We start from the raw sequence: 18,727 nt of genomic DNA on the forward strand, positions 1-18,727 counted from the left end.
TTCCATCTTTGTACATGTCCAGAAATCTTGCTCAGGCCAAACGGGTTAGAGAAAATGGTAAAAGCATTTGAGTTCAGCATAAAACGGACTAATCTACAATATTAGTGAGTCATTAATTTCAACTCTTGGTACGAGGTTGGATGTTTGTTCTGATTGGAGATGTTGTCAACCATTGTGAGACTGATGTAGAATCACAAAGCCTTGTCCATTTGTGTAGTTAATACATTGTTAATCATAGTTTGTTCACTTTCTACTTTGCAAAACTCGATTGTGCATAAATATGCATGTAAAGGTACATGGGTAATATAAATGTAAAATTATGCAGTGCCCTGATTTTAGCTTTTCAGACGACAGAGTGAGTACCTTACTCTAAAAGGTACTCAATATATAGTCTTTTATCAATAACTGCTTGTGACAAAGAATGTCATGGGTAATTTGTTTCATAACTGCATATTTATTTCAGGAACAATGAAAATTCCTCACCATTCGAAGACAGTCCACCAGGGAATGATCAAACCAAAAAGCGGAAAATTGCAGAAACATCAAATGTCATCACAGAAACTCTACCGTCCGTTGAAGCGGAGCCTGTGGAAATTGAGGTGGAAATTGCCGATGGGGCAATTGAGTTAGAAGATGATGCCATAGATACCTTAGAAGAGGACACTTCTGCAGAACAGACCATACAATATATACAAAGCACAGGTTCGTCAGATGACTCTGCACTGGCCCTCTTAGCAGATATCACTAGCAAGTATCGGCACGGAGAAAGAAAAAGACAGTTACAAGAAGAAGGTAGCAATGACACAGAGCTGACTTGCAAACAGGTAGAAGCCATTGAAATTATGGAAGTACAGCTGTCACATGCCAACAACTTGTTCCATTGTGAGAAATGTAACCGTTCATTTAAATTGTTTTACCATTTTAAGGAACATATGAAGTCACACTCCACTGAGACTTTCAAATGTGACATATGCAATAAAAGGTACGTGCGGGAGATTGCCTGGAAACAGCACCTCACCTGTTACCATCTTGATGAAGATGGAGCCAACAAGAAGCAGAGACCGGGGAAAAAAATACATGTTTGCCAATACTGTGAAAAGCAATTTGACCATTTTGGACATTTTAAAGAACACCTTCGAAAGCATACAGGTAACCTATATTTTTCTTCTTTAATGTGGTTTGTCTGCTGTGTCACATGTCCTATTAGTTTCTCTCTTTTTCTTTCCATACCAATCCGCCGTCCCTGTCACAGTCTAATAATATGCTAAGGTTTATCAAATGCAGTGTTTTCCAAAATAATGTGTTCTCACTAGCGTGCTGTTAAGATCTTATCCCTGGTTATCAAATCGGTGATCCATTTTAAAAGGCACCAATATGCTACAAATACTGAAGTGTTTATTTACTGAGGTCGTAGTCTTTGAAAATCGTAAATAATTTTTTGACAAACTGTGCATTTGCTTGCTGAGAACGTATTGGAGTGTTTTTTCATGCCAACTTTAAACTGCACCAGTTCTAGAATCTCAGATTTTACAAGTACCGCCATTTTTATCTTTAGGAAATGACTCCCGTATTTGAAAGTTATGATGACTAATACATTAATTTGTCTATAAACTGAATATTGTAATTCTTTATTTGGGTATACCTGCAAAATCTATCATCCGCCTCCAACACATCCAAAATGCTGCTACTGTGATCCTTTGTAGGCTCTGGATTTCTTACCATAGAGTTGCAAAGATCAGCAAGATCCACTTGCTTTCTATCGGTAGTGCTTAACTTTTAAAAGAATGAGTGTCGGGTCCCAGTGCTCTCCTCAGAAGCTGCAGTCAGTGCAATTGAATGCTGGCGCGCTGAATACCAAGGCTGTGTAATCCTAAATCCACCTCATGCCTCTTTAATCCTCTTCCAAGACACTACCTGTCCATTTATCTCACTCTTGCAAGTTCCTGCTTTCTCCGTTTGTGACGATTTTTCCGTCTTTCTATTCATCAGTCTTCTCGTTTTTATGTGTATTTTTTACCCTCTTTTATGCACTCGTAAATGTCTGATGTGGAAAAATTAGTGTTGGACCCAAAAATGAGTGCCCTTGTCCCATAGTGGTAATCAGCGGCTCAAATTGGGGGACTGAGAATCCTCTTGAAATCACTATGCGTATTGCGATTGTTTTATGCCTTGTCTTCTCCTATTCACATTTGTTTAATTGCTCAGCATCCTGTTGTATCTACAACCAAGAGGCCATTTTTTCTTAGACAGAATGTAGCAGTCTATAAATAGATTTGTTATCTTCTATTTGACATTATCCTTTGGTCAGCCAATCTGAAATACTGACTTTGTCACACGGAATGAGAACTTATATTTTAAACCTGATAACGAAAGTCATAACAGAATCATGCTAGCATTTCACCCACTGTGCTTACCCTGAGCATAAGTTTGCCATACGTCCATCATTTCCAATTTTGAGATATGTCTGCTCAGGCCAATTTAGCCTTAGAACCCACCGTAGCGGGCTCTACCGGCTATTAAAGGCCCGCTCCCGAGTTAAATGCCCGAGCCGAAGGCTACGGCGGGTTCTAAGGCTATTAGAACATTCTGCCACTCAGGGCAGAATGTTCTCTTAAAAAAAACAAATTGCTCACGGAGCCCGAGGGGATTAGAATCCCCTCGGGCTCCGTGAGGCTTTGTTCACAGCTGCTGCTGTGAACAAAGCCCATTGGAATGTTGGCGCTGCGGGCTTTTACCGGCCAGTAAAAGCCCGCAGCACTCCATTGTTTTCAATGGAGCTGCCAACTTCCAATGTTCTAATCAGTGTTCAAGCGCTCCTCTCAATGAAAAACAAAAAAATGCTAATTCTTTCACCATTTGCATACTTTGGCGCATTGTACACTCTAAAGGTTCCTGAGGGTTTGGATGTTTTTTGTTTTTACACTTACCAACATGAACCATTATTAAGTAGTACTTTAGACAAACTTCTATTAATTACCCACACAAAACCATATTGGCATATGTTCCTTTATCAGCATTTGTCTACCGATTGTAATTCCCCATAGCACTATTGGAGTCTGGGTGCCCTTTGTACATAATACTGGGACCTGGCTGAAAATTCCAGTATAATGTGGAAAGAACATCCAGGCTCCAAAAGTGCAATGGGGGATGATAAATGGTAGTAAAAGGACAAATGGCAAAATTGTATTGTCAATGGCTGTATATTGTGCAAGGCCTGGTAAACCTGAAAATAATCGGCAAACATAAAAATATTTTCCCATTTCCAGCAAAACTGTAAAAGGAGGTGCACAATTAAACTACTCCATTCGCTGTTTGAGTATTCAGATTACTCCTAAGTCTATATCTGAAAAGACATGACCATATTTTCCATACCAAACTTTGATTTAAAAAATATTTTGAACATCAAATCTTACTCAATTGTTGGGCCCGCCTGGATTCTTGGAATTTGAACACACTCATTTTTTTTTTTTTTTTTGTAAATAGGCCTTTCTATCCATTCACCCTGCACTGCTCACGTCTTTCTAACTGAGTAGACTGCAACGTGCTTCAGCATCCTGTGGGACCTTGACCATGGGTCTGCTTTTGCAGCTCACAACTACATTCAATATCAAAATATCCAAAAACAGGTATTTGGTTCTGATGTTTTGCTTACATTTTTACTGTGCGATTTGGCATGTGCCATGCTTGGTTTAAAGAACAACTGTAGTGGTGAATGACAAGTGTGGTTCTAGGTTATCTACTTAAGTAATCAATTAAGTGCATTGAAAACAGCCATCTGGTGAGCCTATGAGTGCCAAATGTGCTGTGCAGTTGCTGTTGACTAACCTTCAGTAGATCAACAGCACAAGGATTTGGGTAATTCCCCTTGAAGGTCTTGGACAAGCAGTGGAGATCTAAACTGAAGCTTTTTCCAGTTACCATGTGGGATCTTTTGGCAAGGGCTCTGCGGTTGAAAGTTGTATAAACATACATTTTTCGTAGTTTCTATGGTGAGCAGTCATGAAGTGAGAAGAGTCCAATTTGTCAAGAATACGCCTTCAGGAGAATGAGGGGGCAGAGAAAGACTTCATCTTGGTGCTAGTCTGTCTGAGTTTAACTTTAGGGATTCTCTGGTTTCCTTTCACTACCTCCTTTTCACCTCCGGTGCCTCAGTGAAACAATAGAGCAAAGCAGGCATCACTCCCCTACTGTGTATTTTACTAGTGTCACACTGAGATGAGCATGTTGAAAAAAGTTCAAGTAGTGTATGAAGGGGATGAAAATGAAGGAGTAAGAAATAATCTAAGAAGACGAAATACTCAAGCCAGTGCCCTTGCAGCATAAGTTAGACTGCCTACCGTTCAGAAGAAAAAAAAGCAGGAGTTACAATTTTGCTGCACGGAGTTGCATGCTGTTGCTTTAAAAGTACTACGTGGCTGGTGTAATGTGTGTTGCCCTACATTTTGTCAAATTTGAGCTTCCCTTACTTAGGGTTGGTCTTACCAATTATAAACCCTAAAAAATCACCCTTAGGCAGTAAGACCTGCACAGGGGAAAGAGGAAATGTACAAGACTATAGGTGGGATTATTTCCCTCAAAGATTTCCCAGTTTCAACAAGGCCATACCTGCCATGTGTTGTAGACAGTGTGATGAAGCCGGAACGATCCTGCACAAATGCACATATTGCAGTGCCCGAAACTCGCACAGCATACTGGGAGAGGTTCATATGGGCATTTCCCAAATAGCAGATGGGCTTGGACAAATGTCCAGAGATAATCATCTTGGGAATCCTAGTGACTGCAAAACAGGCCCTTTTATAATTATGGGATAAAACAGCTTGCCACACCTGTAACTTTTGGATTCAAAGCTTTTGGACACTTAAGTGGCTTAAAAGAAGTTAGTGTGGATTTGAAAGAGAAGGCTCGTGTATATAACAGATTGTGCAGCTCCTTCGTATCTTACCTAAACATCGACAATAGGGCTCTCATGCTTAGGGTGAGGGCACTGGCCTGGTGGATGGAGACCTATTCCTTCTCCATGGTGTGTCTAACATGTTTTAGTGACCCACGGTGGTTTGGGGCTTGGAGTGAATAGAGCCATGGGGCTGAAACAGGAATGAGGACTATTGTGGTACTCTGAGGTTCGGGGTCAGAGGGCCTTTTTTGGGGGGGGGGACTTGTTAAGCGGAATGCCAACCACCATGATTATAAAATGTTAATGAAAATGATTGAAACCAAAGAGTATGTGATACTCATACTAGTCCTGAAGATTCCATCAAATCGTTAATGAAGTCCAATAGACTTATTGATTCTTGTAAACCTAATCAGTTTGTAAATACATTGTAGCTTACAAAGTTGTACTGTAGCACAATAAAATCATAATCTTTTTCTTCAGAGCTTTTCTTTTAGAATAAAGTAGCAAGAGGAAAGAAATATTTGATTGCCCTGCCGTCTTTATTACTTAATGTGTCAAGCTGGGAGAGGTAATTAGAGCTAGAATATATCATTGGACACACTATCAATGACATGCATAAAACAGCGAAACTGTCCATATTGAACCTACCTCCCAAAAATATATATTGCAATTTTAAGAGGATGAACTGGAATTCCTGTAAACAATCCATTCCTATCAAACTTCCTTCTCAGAATACAGAACAGTCAAGCAGTACGGCGTAAGAGCAGTGGGTATTGACATTCTGAATCAAATGTCCTGCATGAAGTCCCACTGCCAATTTCCTTTCCTAAACTCTCCTTGGTGGAGAACCACCAGCACCCAGCTGACATTTCCTGGCATATTAAGGAGTAAGGACAGCAACACCTCCATTGCTGCTGGCCTCTCTTAAGCTGGTTCCCTGCAGTCCTCCAGGCCATAGACCTTAAGTATCCTTTCAGAACAGTTACCATGTCCCTTCCACCAGTCCAGCTATAGTGCTTTTATTCAATAGTGGAACTCCTTCCTTTCAGCACCACCTTCCTTCATACTAAAGGTACTTCAAATGCTCTCATTTTTTTAAAACCTCTCACTGCTTCTTGCCTCTTGGAACCGAAGTAGTTTTAAAGCAAAAGCATGCAACTCCGTACAGCTAAATATTTAACTCCTGCTTTTTTTTTCTTCTAAACTGTAGGCAGTGTGAGTTATGTTCCAAGGTCACTAGCTTGAGTATTTAGTCGTCTTAAATTACTTCTTACCTCTTCATTTTCATCCCCTTCATACACTACTTGATCTTTTTTCAACATGCTCTTCATAGTGTCAATATGCTGATAAGCTATTGTTTAAATAATCATTCTTATGCACATACCCCACCAGCAGCTGTCTAGTTAACCCTAGCTCAGCTCTCCTTCTGTTACGTACCCGACTGATTGAACAACCACTAATCTAGAGCACATTCATATAATACATATCACTCCGCAAGTGTTCCCATGCATACACAGCATTGGCATTATTTACATTATATCCAGATACCACACAATTTCTGTGTCAACAATTTAATTGGTTGATATGTTGTCATGTTTTGGTCCACTGAGGTTACTCTGCTGTTAGTACTCCTAGGCCTTTCCGTTGTCTTGCAATTTGTATGTCTATATGTCTCCCTTTTTAAACATCTTCTAGGATTTATAGGTTCCTCTAAAGTGAAACGCTGATAACACCCAGTTATCCATAATGTCCAACGATGTTGGATAATTATCTCCAGCTTAGCACTTTCATCAGCTAAACAGACTGAGGAAAATGTGAACTTCCTTCTGCCAGGCAGCAAAGGGCTAATAAGTAGGGATTCTTGCATTTGCTGCAGCTTTTCTTTCCTAACTTTTGGAAAACTTGGTAACTTTGTGATGGTTGCACAATTGTACACATTCCCACATTTGAATGAAATTGTGACCTATGCAGTAATTCACGTCCATTGTATTCCTTTTTACCATTAACCACGCATTCCTGCATATGCATGCTAATAATAGTTGATCTTCTTTTGTGCAAACCATTGTCTATAGAAAAGCTTCACAATTGGTAAACTTATATTGTTTGGGGTCAAGGTCAACAAGTTTTCATGTTTATTTTGTCCTTGGGACAAGCAGGCCCAACTCCCTGTAGTCCAAACCCTATGGCTGTCAGTTTACAGGGAAGGGAACAGTCGAAGTAATATTTGTGCCCATGTGTTAATGCTGTTTGAACTTGTATTAATGGTTCACTAGTTAAGGAGAGCGCTCTAAATAAATGTTGTAAGGTCACACTGCTGTACTGGCAGTGGTTCCAGTAAAAATAAAATGTGTACACAAGTTTTAAATGTTTAACAATATAAGGGTACATATATTGCTCCCAGATTGCTCTCTAATTAGATGTAAATGTTTGCAGAAGCTTTTTAGCAAGATTGATGATTCATTTCTTTCAACATAAAATGTTCAGAAAATAAAATGCAAGTAGGAAAAATGTATTTGAAGCATCATTTAGTAAAATATGTTTAATGCATGGTAGTAGTTCTGAAATATATAGATATATTCATAATGGAAAATCAGTGTAACCAGTTTTAACAAGAGTATGGGAAACAAGAAAATAAACAAGCACTGGCAAAGCCAACCAATCCAACATTGGTTGTCAGGCTTTTGGTTTTGTCAATGCGTGTCTTGTTTTGACATGGCTTTTGTAATACTTTATTTTTGGGGGAGTTGTCAGGCCCTCACAGTTGAGCTGCCAGGCGCTCACCATTGTAACAAACATTGGCAAAAAGGAGGAAAAAAATGTTTTGGTCTCAAAGTACACACTACCAGAGTAGTTCCTGGCGCTAAACAAAATTACAATATGCTCCTTGTGGAAAAGCAGAATGCTATCACTCACAGTAAAGCCATAAAATTTCAGAGTTCACAAAAAGGCCAAAAATTGGTTGGGGGGGGGGGGGGGGAGAGAGGCGGGTCGGGGTCTGGTTGAAAAAAAAAACTTAGCACTCCTCCAGTAAGAAGATCACTTATTGTCCTCCCTTTAACAGCAGAAACAATTATAGAATTGTGCTTTACTTCTGGATATCTAAGTGGTCAGACCTTGAAAACTGAATTTGCCTTACAGACCTCAGCAAAATTTGCACTATTTCCTTTAAGGGTATAAGAGCCATTTAAAAGCTAATTTGGAATTCACTCCCCATGTCGTCTGTAACTTCCTTCAGGCAGTCCCTGAAGAATTAGTGATCGGCCCAGATAGTTGTATTGTGGACTCAATCAGTCCAGTTGTTGGGCATTTGCCAAAGTCATTCCTTCCTTCTGGTTTTGCCTGACTTCCTTTCTTTACAGTTGTCTCCTGCTTGCCATTTAATGTAAGAGTGTGATAAATTTACTTGTCACTGCAAATGAATCGGCTATAGATGCACATGGTCTGCACACTCCAGCCATCTATTGTTTGGCTCGGACGTTTGTAACTTGTCTGGCAGCCCTATGCAGAGGCAGAGCGCCACCCCAGCGTAGGGTCAGCCGCAAGCCTAGAGACTCAACAGCAGCCTGCCAGGCCACCACTGCCTTGGGCCACGGTCTGCGCTGACAGAAGCCTTTTGAGCTGGCTGTGCTTCCCTGTCTGGCCACAAAACTGCACATAAACTGCAAATACCCTTGAGGGACAAGGGCACTTGCCACCTTGCTCCCTGACTGCCTCTTCCTCATCTTTCTTCTCCGCCTTCTCCCTCACTGGCACCTCCACCACTACCACCACCATATTTTCCTGCTTACCCAGAGGCGTCACCACACTCTTCACTTGGAGAGGGCAAACCCCTCTATCCTGCAAAATCCTATAATGTTCTCTACAGGGTTGTGGAATTTAATAATACATCTTGTTGATGGGACAGGATGCTTAAAAAATCCTGTAAAAAAACAAAAATCATCTTTGCCCTTTGAGGCCAGGTAGCGCGGCAGCAAATTATTGCAGCAATCTCCTTATATAAGAGCTCTGATAATAACATCTCTGATTATGCCAAAACTAAAATACTAGTGATTTCCTTATTTTGCAGATCTTTATGCAGATCTGCATACTGGGGCTGGAGGTAGCGGTAAGCAATAGTTCCTGGATTTGAATGCCTTTTTTGAGTCTCTGCAAACCTACCAGAATGCATGTAGTATAGGTTTGCACCAGCTCTTCTTTTATTATTTCCTTTACTGAGAGAGGTTGGAAAAAAAGGGTCAGAAGTAAAACTTGTTCCGGAGTTGGGGGAAAAAAGTGATTAAAGGGAAAGTAAACTTTTAAACTCAACAGATTTTCGCATGAGCAAATCTACACATGCATATTTGCTAATGCTAAAATACAGTTCACAAATGTTTTCTAGCAATACGATTTCCTAGTTTACTTCTATAAATTCTTGTGACTTCATGAAATATGTAAATCTGCACTAATGCAAAGACATATACGATGGGAGCACTTTGAGACTTTTGTTAAGAATTGGGCCCTAATTAGGTCTGGTGTTAACTAAGACCATTCGTTTTTCATTAAAATTCTCTCTCTCAACCCATCCATCAGCTGGCTTCACTGTGTATAATCGCAATCTGCTCTTTCACAAGGAGCCTATCGGCACACAGAGTAGTTTTGTTCAGTGCCAGAAACTACTGTGGCAATGTGAGCTTTCTGAGACCAAAAAAATAATTTTACTTTTTGCTAATATTAGTTACAATGGTGAGGGACCAGCAGCTCCCACGACAAAGTTTTGCAAAAGCCATGTCAAAACAAGAGACACATTGACAAAACCAAAAGACTGACCACCAATGTCATCTATCTTCTTTGCCAAAGATTGTTTATATTCATGTTTCCTATAGTCTTGTTAAAACTGGTTACACTGATATTCCATTATAAATATTTTGGGAAATACTAGCATGCATTAACACAGATTTTTCCCTAGTTGCATTTTTTTGTGAACATTTTATTTTGAAAACAAAAAAATCATCAGTTTTGCTTTCAAGTGTCTGCAAATATCTGCATCCAATTAGAGAGCATACTGGGAGCATTATACGTAGCCTCATATTGTTAATTTTTGCTAATGTGTACACACTTTGTTTTTACTGGAACCACTGCTAGTAGTACAGTTTGAGCTTAAAACATTTATTTAGAGCGCTCACCCGAATAATAAAAGCTTTGCAGTAATAAACCATAAATACAAGTTTGAACAACATTAACATATGGACACAATTGTTACCTCAACTGCAGACAGTTCCTTTCCCTGCTCCATAATGTGGTACTGTAAACTGGCAGTCAAAGGGTTTGCGTTGCAGAGAATTGGGCCTACTTGTCCAAAGGACAAAATCATCCTGAAAACTTCTTGTCCTTGACACCAAACAATATGTCTTTGCCATTGGGCTATAGGAATGCCAAACCTGTGTCCCTAAGACCCTGAGGTCAGATGACAAGTGGGACGCCTATGATGTCGATCTTCTAGTTGATACAGACCCTGAACTGTACCTGGCAAAACATCCCACAACTCCCCCAATACACCCCCATGACACTACTTCATGTCATGACATCATACGTAGGGCAGCTACTTTTCATAAAGTAGATATACATTTTGTCCAGGAAAGTGACATCCTGGTTGAAACACCTTCAGAGACCCAACGCACCCTCCAGTTCCTCCTATGGAAGGAAGGGATGCTTAAGATTGCATCTGCGACTTTCAGAGAGCCAGTCAAGACTTGGGTCATCACACCTAAGGTTGCCAAGAAAAACAACACGTTCCTTCAGCCTTAGTTGTGAGACATAAGGTGTGAAAGCATAGCACTGCCCATGGTAGAGGGAACTCTCCACCTCCTGATAGAGAGCAGACAGATAGGTGCAGTGGTCAAGAGGGTGGGCAGTACAATCATCCACACTTTGTAGGATTTCCAGATCAGTTGGTCTGCATTCCCAATAAGACAGGGCACATTGGCATAAGATGGAAAAACGTCTTAAATGCTCCCTGGGAAGTATAGGCAGTGTGGGCAGGCACTAGTTACAGAACTCACCCTTACACCCCTTACAAGTACATCCTATCAGATCATTTCCACATGGTCACTCTGCAGCATGTCATCCCTCTGCTGCAGCAAGGTGACTTCATGACTGCATTCAATCTGAAGGATGCCTACTTCCACATATCCATCCACCCTGCTCATTGCCGTTAAATACGTTTTGTGATACATGTTTAACATTATCAGTTCAGAGTGTTGCCATTTGATGTCACCACTGCCCCTAGAGTATTTAAGAAATGCCTCGCTGTGGCAGGTTGCCCAACTCGGGAAGGGCAGCATTCCTGTATTCCCCTATTTAGATGAATGGCTGATGAAGAGTGCAAGCAAACCAGTATCTTGCATTCACCCAAGCCACAATATATCACCCCTCCATCTGCACCTTGGTTTACAGATTACTTAAGAACCCAAAAACAGCTCTGTCGTAGACAGGAATGTAAGATGGAGGGAGAAGTATGAAAAATTATAAAGGGATAAGTATAGACAAATGGTTAGAGACTATAAGACCCTGATTCAGAAAGAAAAATCCACGTATTTCATACAAAAGAGTGAATCTTCAAAAAAAAAAAAAACTCAGGGAAATAACTCTTTCAGACAGTCGGAAAACCTCTCTAACAATCACTAGTAAAAACACCACCGGCTGCAATCAGTCCTTCTGTAACACACAGGCAAATGTCTTTCATGCCGATGTAGACGATGTATTGAATATTTTTTCTTCAAATAAACCACCTCAGAGGTAAATGACGATTCACTTTCCTGCTCAAGTTTTGAAACGTGTTGCTCCTTTACCACCCTCACAGTTGAGCAGGTAAAATGTCTAATTAATTCTATCAACTCGGGCTCTCCGCTAGACTCCTGCCCCCCACCTTAAACGGTACAGTTAGCGCTGGAGTTTATAGGCACTCACTCCACAAACACATTCAGTGGAACGTTTAGCTCTGGGTATTTCCCAAAACGATGGAAAAAGGCACCTGTACTTCCTCTGATTTAAAAAAAAAAAAAAAAAAAAAACATATCCCTCAGAAATCTAGTAGCTTTCGTCCTATTTTGCACCTCCCACTGCCGGACAAAATTGTGGAAAAGGGCACGAACCAGGAGCTAGCCTCCTTTGTCAACATGAACATCTCCTTGATTCCACTCAGTTTGGATTCAGGAGCGGGCATAGTGCTGAATCAGCCCCGATTGTGGCCTCAGAGGATATGCTGGATAGGGGAACAAGAGCAGCCCTCATTCTACTCGCTCTACCAGCAGCATTCAACACTGTCAATTATGACCTTTCAAGTGACCGTCTCCATAATCGTGGAATCGGGTCATCTGCTTTAGCCCTATTAGGAATCATCCTCTCAGAACGGGAAAAATGTGTTGCCGTAAATGAATTCGTTTCCAATCTCTTTTCCTTGCTCTGTGAGGTCCTCCAGTGGTCATCCTTGAGCTCTGTCTACCCTTTTTAACATATGTCACACCACTAGGCAGTTTAATCAAAGCATTCAGCTTCTCTATTGTGTTATATGCTTATGACACACATTGTAGTCTTGTTTTCCAGCCATCCTAACAATACTGTGACTAGATTCCACATCTGCATGCTAGAAATAGGCAACCGGACGAGTGACCCGTTGAATTCAGGAAAGACGGAGGTTCTTCTCTTTGACAACGATGTCTCCTTCTGGTCCTCCGCCTGGTGGCCGCAAGCACTCTGTACTCTTCTGACCCTGGTTAAGAAAGTAATGAATCTAGGGGTCATGTTTGACAAACTTTCATTCGAAGTTCAAATGAATTCTGTCACCTCCGCATCCTTTTATACCCTAAGGACAGTTAGGAAAGTTCTCCCTTGCATTTCCTTCAAAGTACAGAAGACTGTTATAACAACCCTTGTCTTATCAAAAATAGATTATTGAAATGCTCTTTATCTGAACATGCAACAAAGACTTCTTAACAAATTTGAGACACTGCAGAATGCAGCAGCTCGTATGTTTTTTGGGATTCCCAGTGTTCCAGTCAGTTTCTCATGCTCTCGACAAACTGCACTGGTTACCAGTCAGAAAGTGCATTGCCTTCGAGGCCCTTCATGATACAGGCCTAGAGTATTTTAAGAACAGTTTTACTTGGTACATCACCACTAGGACACTTCATTTCACTTTGGCCAAAAATGTCACTGTCCCCAAGATCAGGCAGTCATCTTGGGGCAGCAGAAGTTTCATAGATTGTATTGCCAAACTCTGAAACAGCCTACCCCTTAATCTTAAATCAATGACCAGTCTCCTGCTTTTTGGGAAAGCTTTAAAAACCTGATTATTTGCCAGCAAGAGCGGCCTTTCTTGAACTGTCATAATGCTCCCAGAACAGCAGCAGCACCAAGACTCCTCCGGGCATTCATGCGCTTTTATAAAAAATAATTTTCATTTAATTCATTAATTTCCCCCAAGTTATGGGCTTTACTATAAATACTGTTAAGTCCCACCTTCAGACCTGGCCTTTTCTGGGAGCCGTACTCGGACACTGCCAGGGCTCACCCCAGTCATGGCTGGGTGCAAGCATTCCAGTAGATACTGTCTCTTTTTCAGCCAAGTCGTCATTTGATGGTCAGGACTGCAGGGGTTAAAGAGCCAGCCCTTCATAGATCCTGTTTGACAGTTGTCCATTACAACGGATGCCTCACTCTGGGTGGGGAGCGCATCTTCACTAAATGGCCATCCAGGGTATGTGGTCTCTGCAGAAAAAGGGGCCTCTGCCTCAATCACCTCACCTCGAGTTCCTGGACATCCAGCTCGTTTTCAAGGCTTTCTTTCACCAGGCTTAGCACAAAGTTTTGATAAAAATAGATAAAATGACCTTCCAGGAGTGGACTACAGTTTTGCCGACCTGCTCAGTGGGGCGCAGCAGTATGTCCTCAAGAGGGGAACTTCGCACACTACGTCAGAGGTTCAATCAATCAATCAATCAATCAAAGGCATTTGTATAGCGCACTGCTCACCCGGAGGGTCTCAAGGCGCTGGGGGGGGGGGGGGGGGGAAACGCTACTGCTCGAACAGCCAGGTCTTGAGTTGCTTCCTGAAGGCGAGATGGTCTTGCGTTGTCCGGAGGTGGATGGGGAGGGAGTTCCATGTCTTGGCTGCCAGGTAGGAGAAGGATCTTCCTCCGTCGGTGGCTCTGCGGATGCGGGGGACGGTGGCGAGAGCGAGGCTGGCGGAGCGGAGCTGGCGGGTGGGCTTGTGGAAGGTCAGGCGGCTGTTGAGGAACTTGGGGCCCAGGTCGTGGAGGGCCTTGTGTGCGTGGGTGAGGAGTCGGAACGTGATTCTTTTGTTGACGGGGAGCCAGTGCAGGTCTCTCAGGTGTTCGGAGATGTGGCTGTGTCGGGGGATGTCCAGGATGAGTCGTGCTGAGGCGTTCTGGATCCGTTGGAGTTTCTTCTGGAGTTTGGCGGCGGTGCCGGCGTAGAGGGCGTTCCCGTAGTCCAGCCGACTGGTGACGAGGGCCTGGGTGACCGTCTTCCTGGTCTCGGTGGGGATCCACCGTAAGATCTTTCGAAGCATGCGCAGGGTGTTGAAGCATGAAGATGAGACGGCGTTGACTTGTCTGGTCATCGAGAGGGAGGAGTCCAGGATGAAGCCTAGGTTGCGAGCGTGGTCCGTTGGCTTGGGGGTGGCTCCCAGGGCGGGGGGCCACCAGGAGTCGTCCCAGGCGGATGGTGATGATCCCAGGATGAGGACCTCCGTCTTGTCTGAGTTCAGTTTCAGGCGGCTGTTCTTCATCCATTCGGCGACGTCTTTCATCCCTTCGTGTAGGCTGGCTCTGGCGGCGTCCGGGTCGCTGGTGAGGGAGAGGATCAGCTGGGTGTCGTCGGCGTAGGTGATGATCTTGAGGTTGTGTTGACGTGCGATGGTTGCGAGGGGGCTCATATAGACGTTGAAGAGGGTGGGGCTGAGCGATGACCCTTGTGGAACTCCGCAGATGACTTCGGTGGCCGCTGACCGGAACGGGGGGAGGCGGACTCTCTGGGTTCTTCCGGCGAGGAATGAGGCGATCCACTCCAGGGCCTTCCCCTGGATGCCGGTGTTGTTCAGGCGCTGTACCAGGGTGCGGTGGCAGACAGTGTCGAACGCTGCGGAGAGGTCCAGGAGGATGAGGGCCGCAGTTTCCCCATTGTCCATTAGGGATCTGATGTCGTCTGTGGCTGCGATGAGGGCGGTCTCCGTGCTGTGGTTGGCTCGGAAGCCGGATTGCGAGTGGTCGAGGGATCCGTTGGTCTCGAGGAAGGCAGCTAGCTGTCTGTTGACGGTCTTCTCGATGACTTTGGCAGGAAACGGGAGGAGCGAGATGGGGCGGTAGTTCTTGAGGTCGGAGGGGTCTGCAGTTGGTTTCTTCAGCAGGGCACTGATCTCGGCGTGTTTCCAGCACTCCGGGAAGGTGGCGGTGTTGAAGGAGGCGTTGACGATGTCACGGAGGTGGGGTGCGATGATGTGGTCAGCCGTGTTGAAGATGTGGTGTGGGCAGGGGTCCGTAGGGGATCCGGAGTGGATGGTGTTCATTGTGCGTGTTGTGTCTTCGGTGCTGACTGGGGTCCAGGTGCGGAGGGTGGCGGTGGGGGGCATCGGTTCGGTGGTGTGGTTGGTGGGCCGAAGCTGTTGTGAATGTTGGCGATCTTGTCGTGGAAGAAGGCTGCGAGGGAGTCGCAGAGGTCTTGCGAGGGAGTGATGTCATTGTTTCCGGCGTCGGGGTTGGAGAGCTCTTTGACGATGCTGAAGAGTTCCTTGCTGTTGTGGGTGTTGTTGTCCAGTCGTTCCTTGAAGGCTGTTTTCTTTGTGGCGCGGATCAGTTGGTGGTGTTTGCGGGTGGCGTGTTTGAGGGCCGTCATGTTGTCTATGGTCTGGTTGGTGCGCCAGGTGTTCTCCAGGGAGCGGCAGTTCTTCTTGGAGGTGATGAGCTCGTCGGTGAACCAGGAGGCTTTCTTGCTGCTGCGTCTGCTGGGGGGGTTCTTCTTCAGTGGTGCGAGGGCGTCTGCGCAGTTGGTGATCCACTGTGTGAGGTTGTTGGCGGCTTCGTTGGGGTCCGTTGAGCTGGTGGGGGGGTTCTGGCTGAGGAAGGTGGTGAGCTGGTCGCCGGTGATCTTGTTCCAGCTCCTGCGGGGGGTTTGTTGAGGGTGGTGGTGGGTCGTCGTTTTACTGAAGCTGAAGTGGACGCAGCTGTGGTCAGTCCACTGGAGATTGGTGGAGTGGCTGAAGGTGACATATTTGCTGGATGAGAAGACTGGGTCAAGCGTGTGGCCGGCGTGGTGTGTAGGGGTGGTTACCAGTTGCTTGAGTCCGAGGTTGGCCAGGTTGTCCAGTAGAGCAGTGGTGTTGCGGTCCTTGTCGTCCTCCAGGTGGAAGTTGAGGTCCCCCAGGAGGATGTAGTCGGTGGAATTGATGGCGTGGGGGCTGACGAAGTCTGTGATGTCTTCGCTGAACTGTGTGCGTGGTCCCGGTGGTCTGTAGATGAGGGTGCCTCTGAGCGTGGTCTTGGGGTTGGTGTGTATCTGGAAGTGGAGGTGTTCGGCGGAGGTGAAGGTGTCATCAGAGTTGGTCGTGATGCGGATGGTGTTCTTGTGGATGATGGCGATGCCTCCTCCTGTCTGGTTGACGCGGTCCCTCCTGGTGATTTTGTAGCCTTCTGGGACGGCGATGGCGACGTCGGGTGCTGAGGAGGCGTTCATCCAGGTTTCCGTCAGGAAGGCGATGTCTGGTGCTGTCGAGTCGAGGAGGTTCCAGAGTTCGACGGCATGCCTGTGAACGGAGCGGGTGTTGAGCAGGATGCACATCAGGTGTTTGTTGCTGGGGCTCGGTTTAGTAGGTGCAGTGTTGGGTCGTAGGCTGGTGAAGCGGCAGGTCAGGCAGGTGAAGGGTCCGTGGGTGCGTCTCGGGGTGGCTCGGTAGCAGGCGGTGTTTCGGCCGGCGTTGAGTGCGTGGAGGGTTCTGGCATCGTAGCTGTGCAGGGTGTGCTGGCGAGGGCGAGGACCAGGGGGTCTGGCGCTGGGCGCGGTCCAGGCGCAGACGGGCGCAGACGGGCTTACCTTTGGCGCACCTTCGGCGCTCAGTCGGAGCTCCCGCTGCGCGCGTCCGCTGCGCGGTCGCTCTGGGGGCGTCATAAGTAAGGAGCCGGGAGGGAGGAGCAGCTGGGTGGCGGGAGCGGTCCGGCGAATGGAATCACAGGGGGGCGGGGCCGCAGGGAGGCAGCGGCGGGAAATCCCAGGAGCAGCGAGCGAGCGAAGGAATCTGCAGGCAGGAGGCGGCAAAGGCAGGCAGGAGCGGCAGCAGTGAGTGGGGCGACCAAGCCCTGTGGAGGGCTGAGCGGAAAGGTTGGCCTCTTTTCTACTGTGCAAAATACCAAACGCTCGTCTCCAGGTTTCCATGGCCCATGCTGTATGGATAAATTGGTCAGGCATCTTTCCCTATGCCACTCCTTCCGCAGTTGGTCCAGAATCTTTGGCACACCTCTCAAACTCTGTTCATTGGTGTTTTTTGGACAGAAAAGTCCCTTGTGGTAAGGAGTGAGTACAGTTGCGGCCTTCGGGGCAGGGGTACCATTGTCTGGATCCCTAATGTTGTGTTTTTGTTATGTATTTTAATTGTTTTTTGTTTCTTAAATTTTTCTGGTCATAAGGGAACACAGATCATGCATGTGTGCCATGACGCAGGCCTGTTTCACGAATTGCACTCTTGTTGTACCAGGCGTGGCGACGAAAGCGCTGATCTTACAATGATGGAAAGCTTCCACCTTCACCAGGAATTAAGCAGCCCAAGTGCAGTGGTGGCAGTGTATAGTGATCAGGAGTGAACAGGACCTTTTTACCCTATGCCACTGGAGTGAGGGCTACAGGCTTAATCACCCTTTTAAAAGTTCCAGTGCTGTAGGCTTAACTCACCCCCGGCCTACATCAGGAGGATGTAGAAGGGTGTGTGTGAGGGAAACGTGTGTACGTGCTAAGTGTACGTGTGCTCACAAAGTACATTACACAAGGGTTGCAATGTGGTATAGTGCACTCATGGCAAATGTGTGTATGCTGGCAGTGTGTGTGTTTTTAAAATAACACTGGTGCAGTACAGAGAGGCTGCAGTACTGAACAGTGTGCAAGTGTTTGCTGCATGTAGTTATGCTTGTGGTGGCATAAGACATGAGGGTAACAGTGCTGTACAATATGTGTTCTGTGGATATACATTGAGTGCAAGCGTGCCTGTGCTGGTATATAAAATGGAGGATCTTGAGTTTTTGGGAAACCTGGGCCTGCCTGGTGAAAAACATGAGGAGTGGACGAATAATTCCTCTAGCCCCAGCCCCCGGACATATTTGTGTATTGCTGCAGTCCCGTTAGCTAAGCAGGGCGAGACATGTACTGCAGGATGGGAGAGCCAGGCTCTCTTTGTGCATGTCAAAGGACTTCATGATTCAATGATACATCACAAGGAAGGGGCCTAGATGCATCTCAGGAAGAGGGAGATGGGGCTGATAAGGGAATCATAGAGTCAAGCTGGGAGCCCAGGATGAACCATTTTATGCACACATCACTGTGACTGACATCAAAGTGGGAACTCTGGTCACTCCCATGAATCTTGTTGTGGGTTAATCAGCTTCAGACTTCTGCCTGCAGTGGCAGATATCCTTCAGGAGGAAAAAGAAAGGGGAAAGCTGTCCATTTCAAAGAAGCAGAACCCCAACAAAAAACTTCAAAGCCTCAGGCACTAAATTTCATTTTGTGTCTGGAATAGTTACAGGAGTTTGAGACCCCAGACTGTCATCTACTGAGTAGCCAGACGGACTGTGT

General features: G+C 45.2%; 1 protein-coding gene across 2 annotated transcripts in view; it reads left to right on the forward strand.

The window, feature by feature from the left end:
- Positions 1-18,727, forward strand: part of ZNF131 (zinc finger protein 131) — a 124,208-nt gene that overhangs the window by 45,717 nt on the left and 59,764 nt on the right. Inside the window, exons 5-6 of one of the 2 annotated variants that reach the window (XM_069221490.1) lie at positions 464-824; positions 927-1,149. In XM_069221490.1, coding sequence (XP_069077591.1) covers positions 464-824; positions 927-1,149 — 584 coding nt within the window. Of the gene's footprint in view, positions 1-463; positions 1,150-18,727 lie in introns of both variants that reach the window. The other variant, XM_069221489.1, reaches the window with a different exon arrangement.

The sequence above is a fragment of the Pleurodeles waltl genome, chromosome 1_1 (genome assembly GCF_031143425.1).
Source record: "Pleurodeles waltl isolate 20211129_DDA chromosome 1_1, aPleWal1.hap1.20221129, whole genome shotgun sequence".
Classification (NCBI taxonomy): Eukaryota; Metazoa; Chordata; class Amphibia; order Caudata; family Salamandridae; genus Pleurodeles; species Pleurodeles waltl.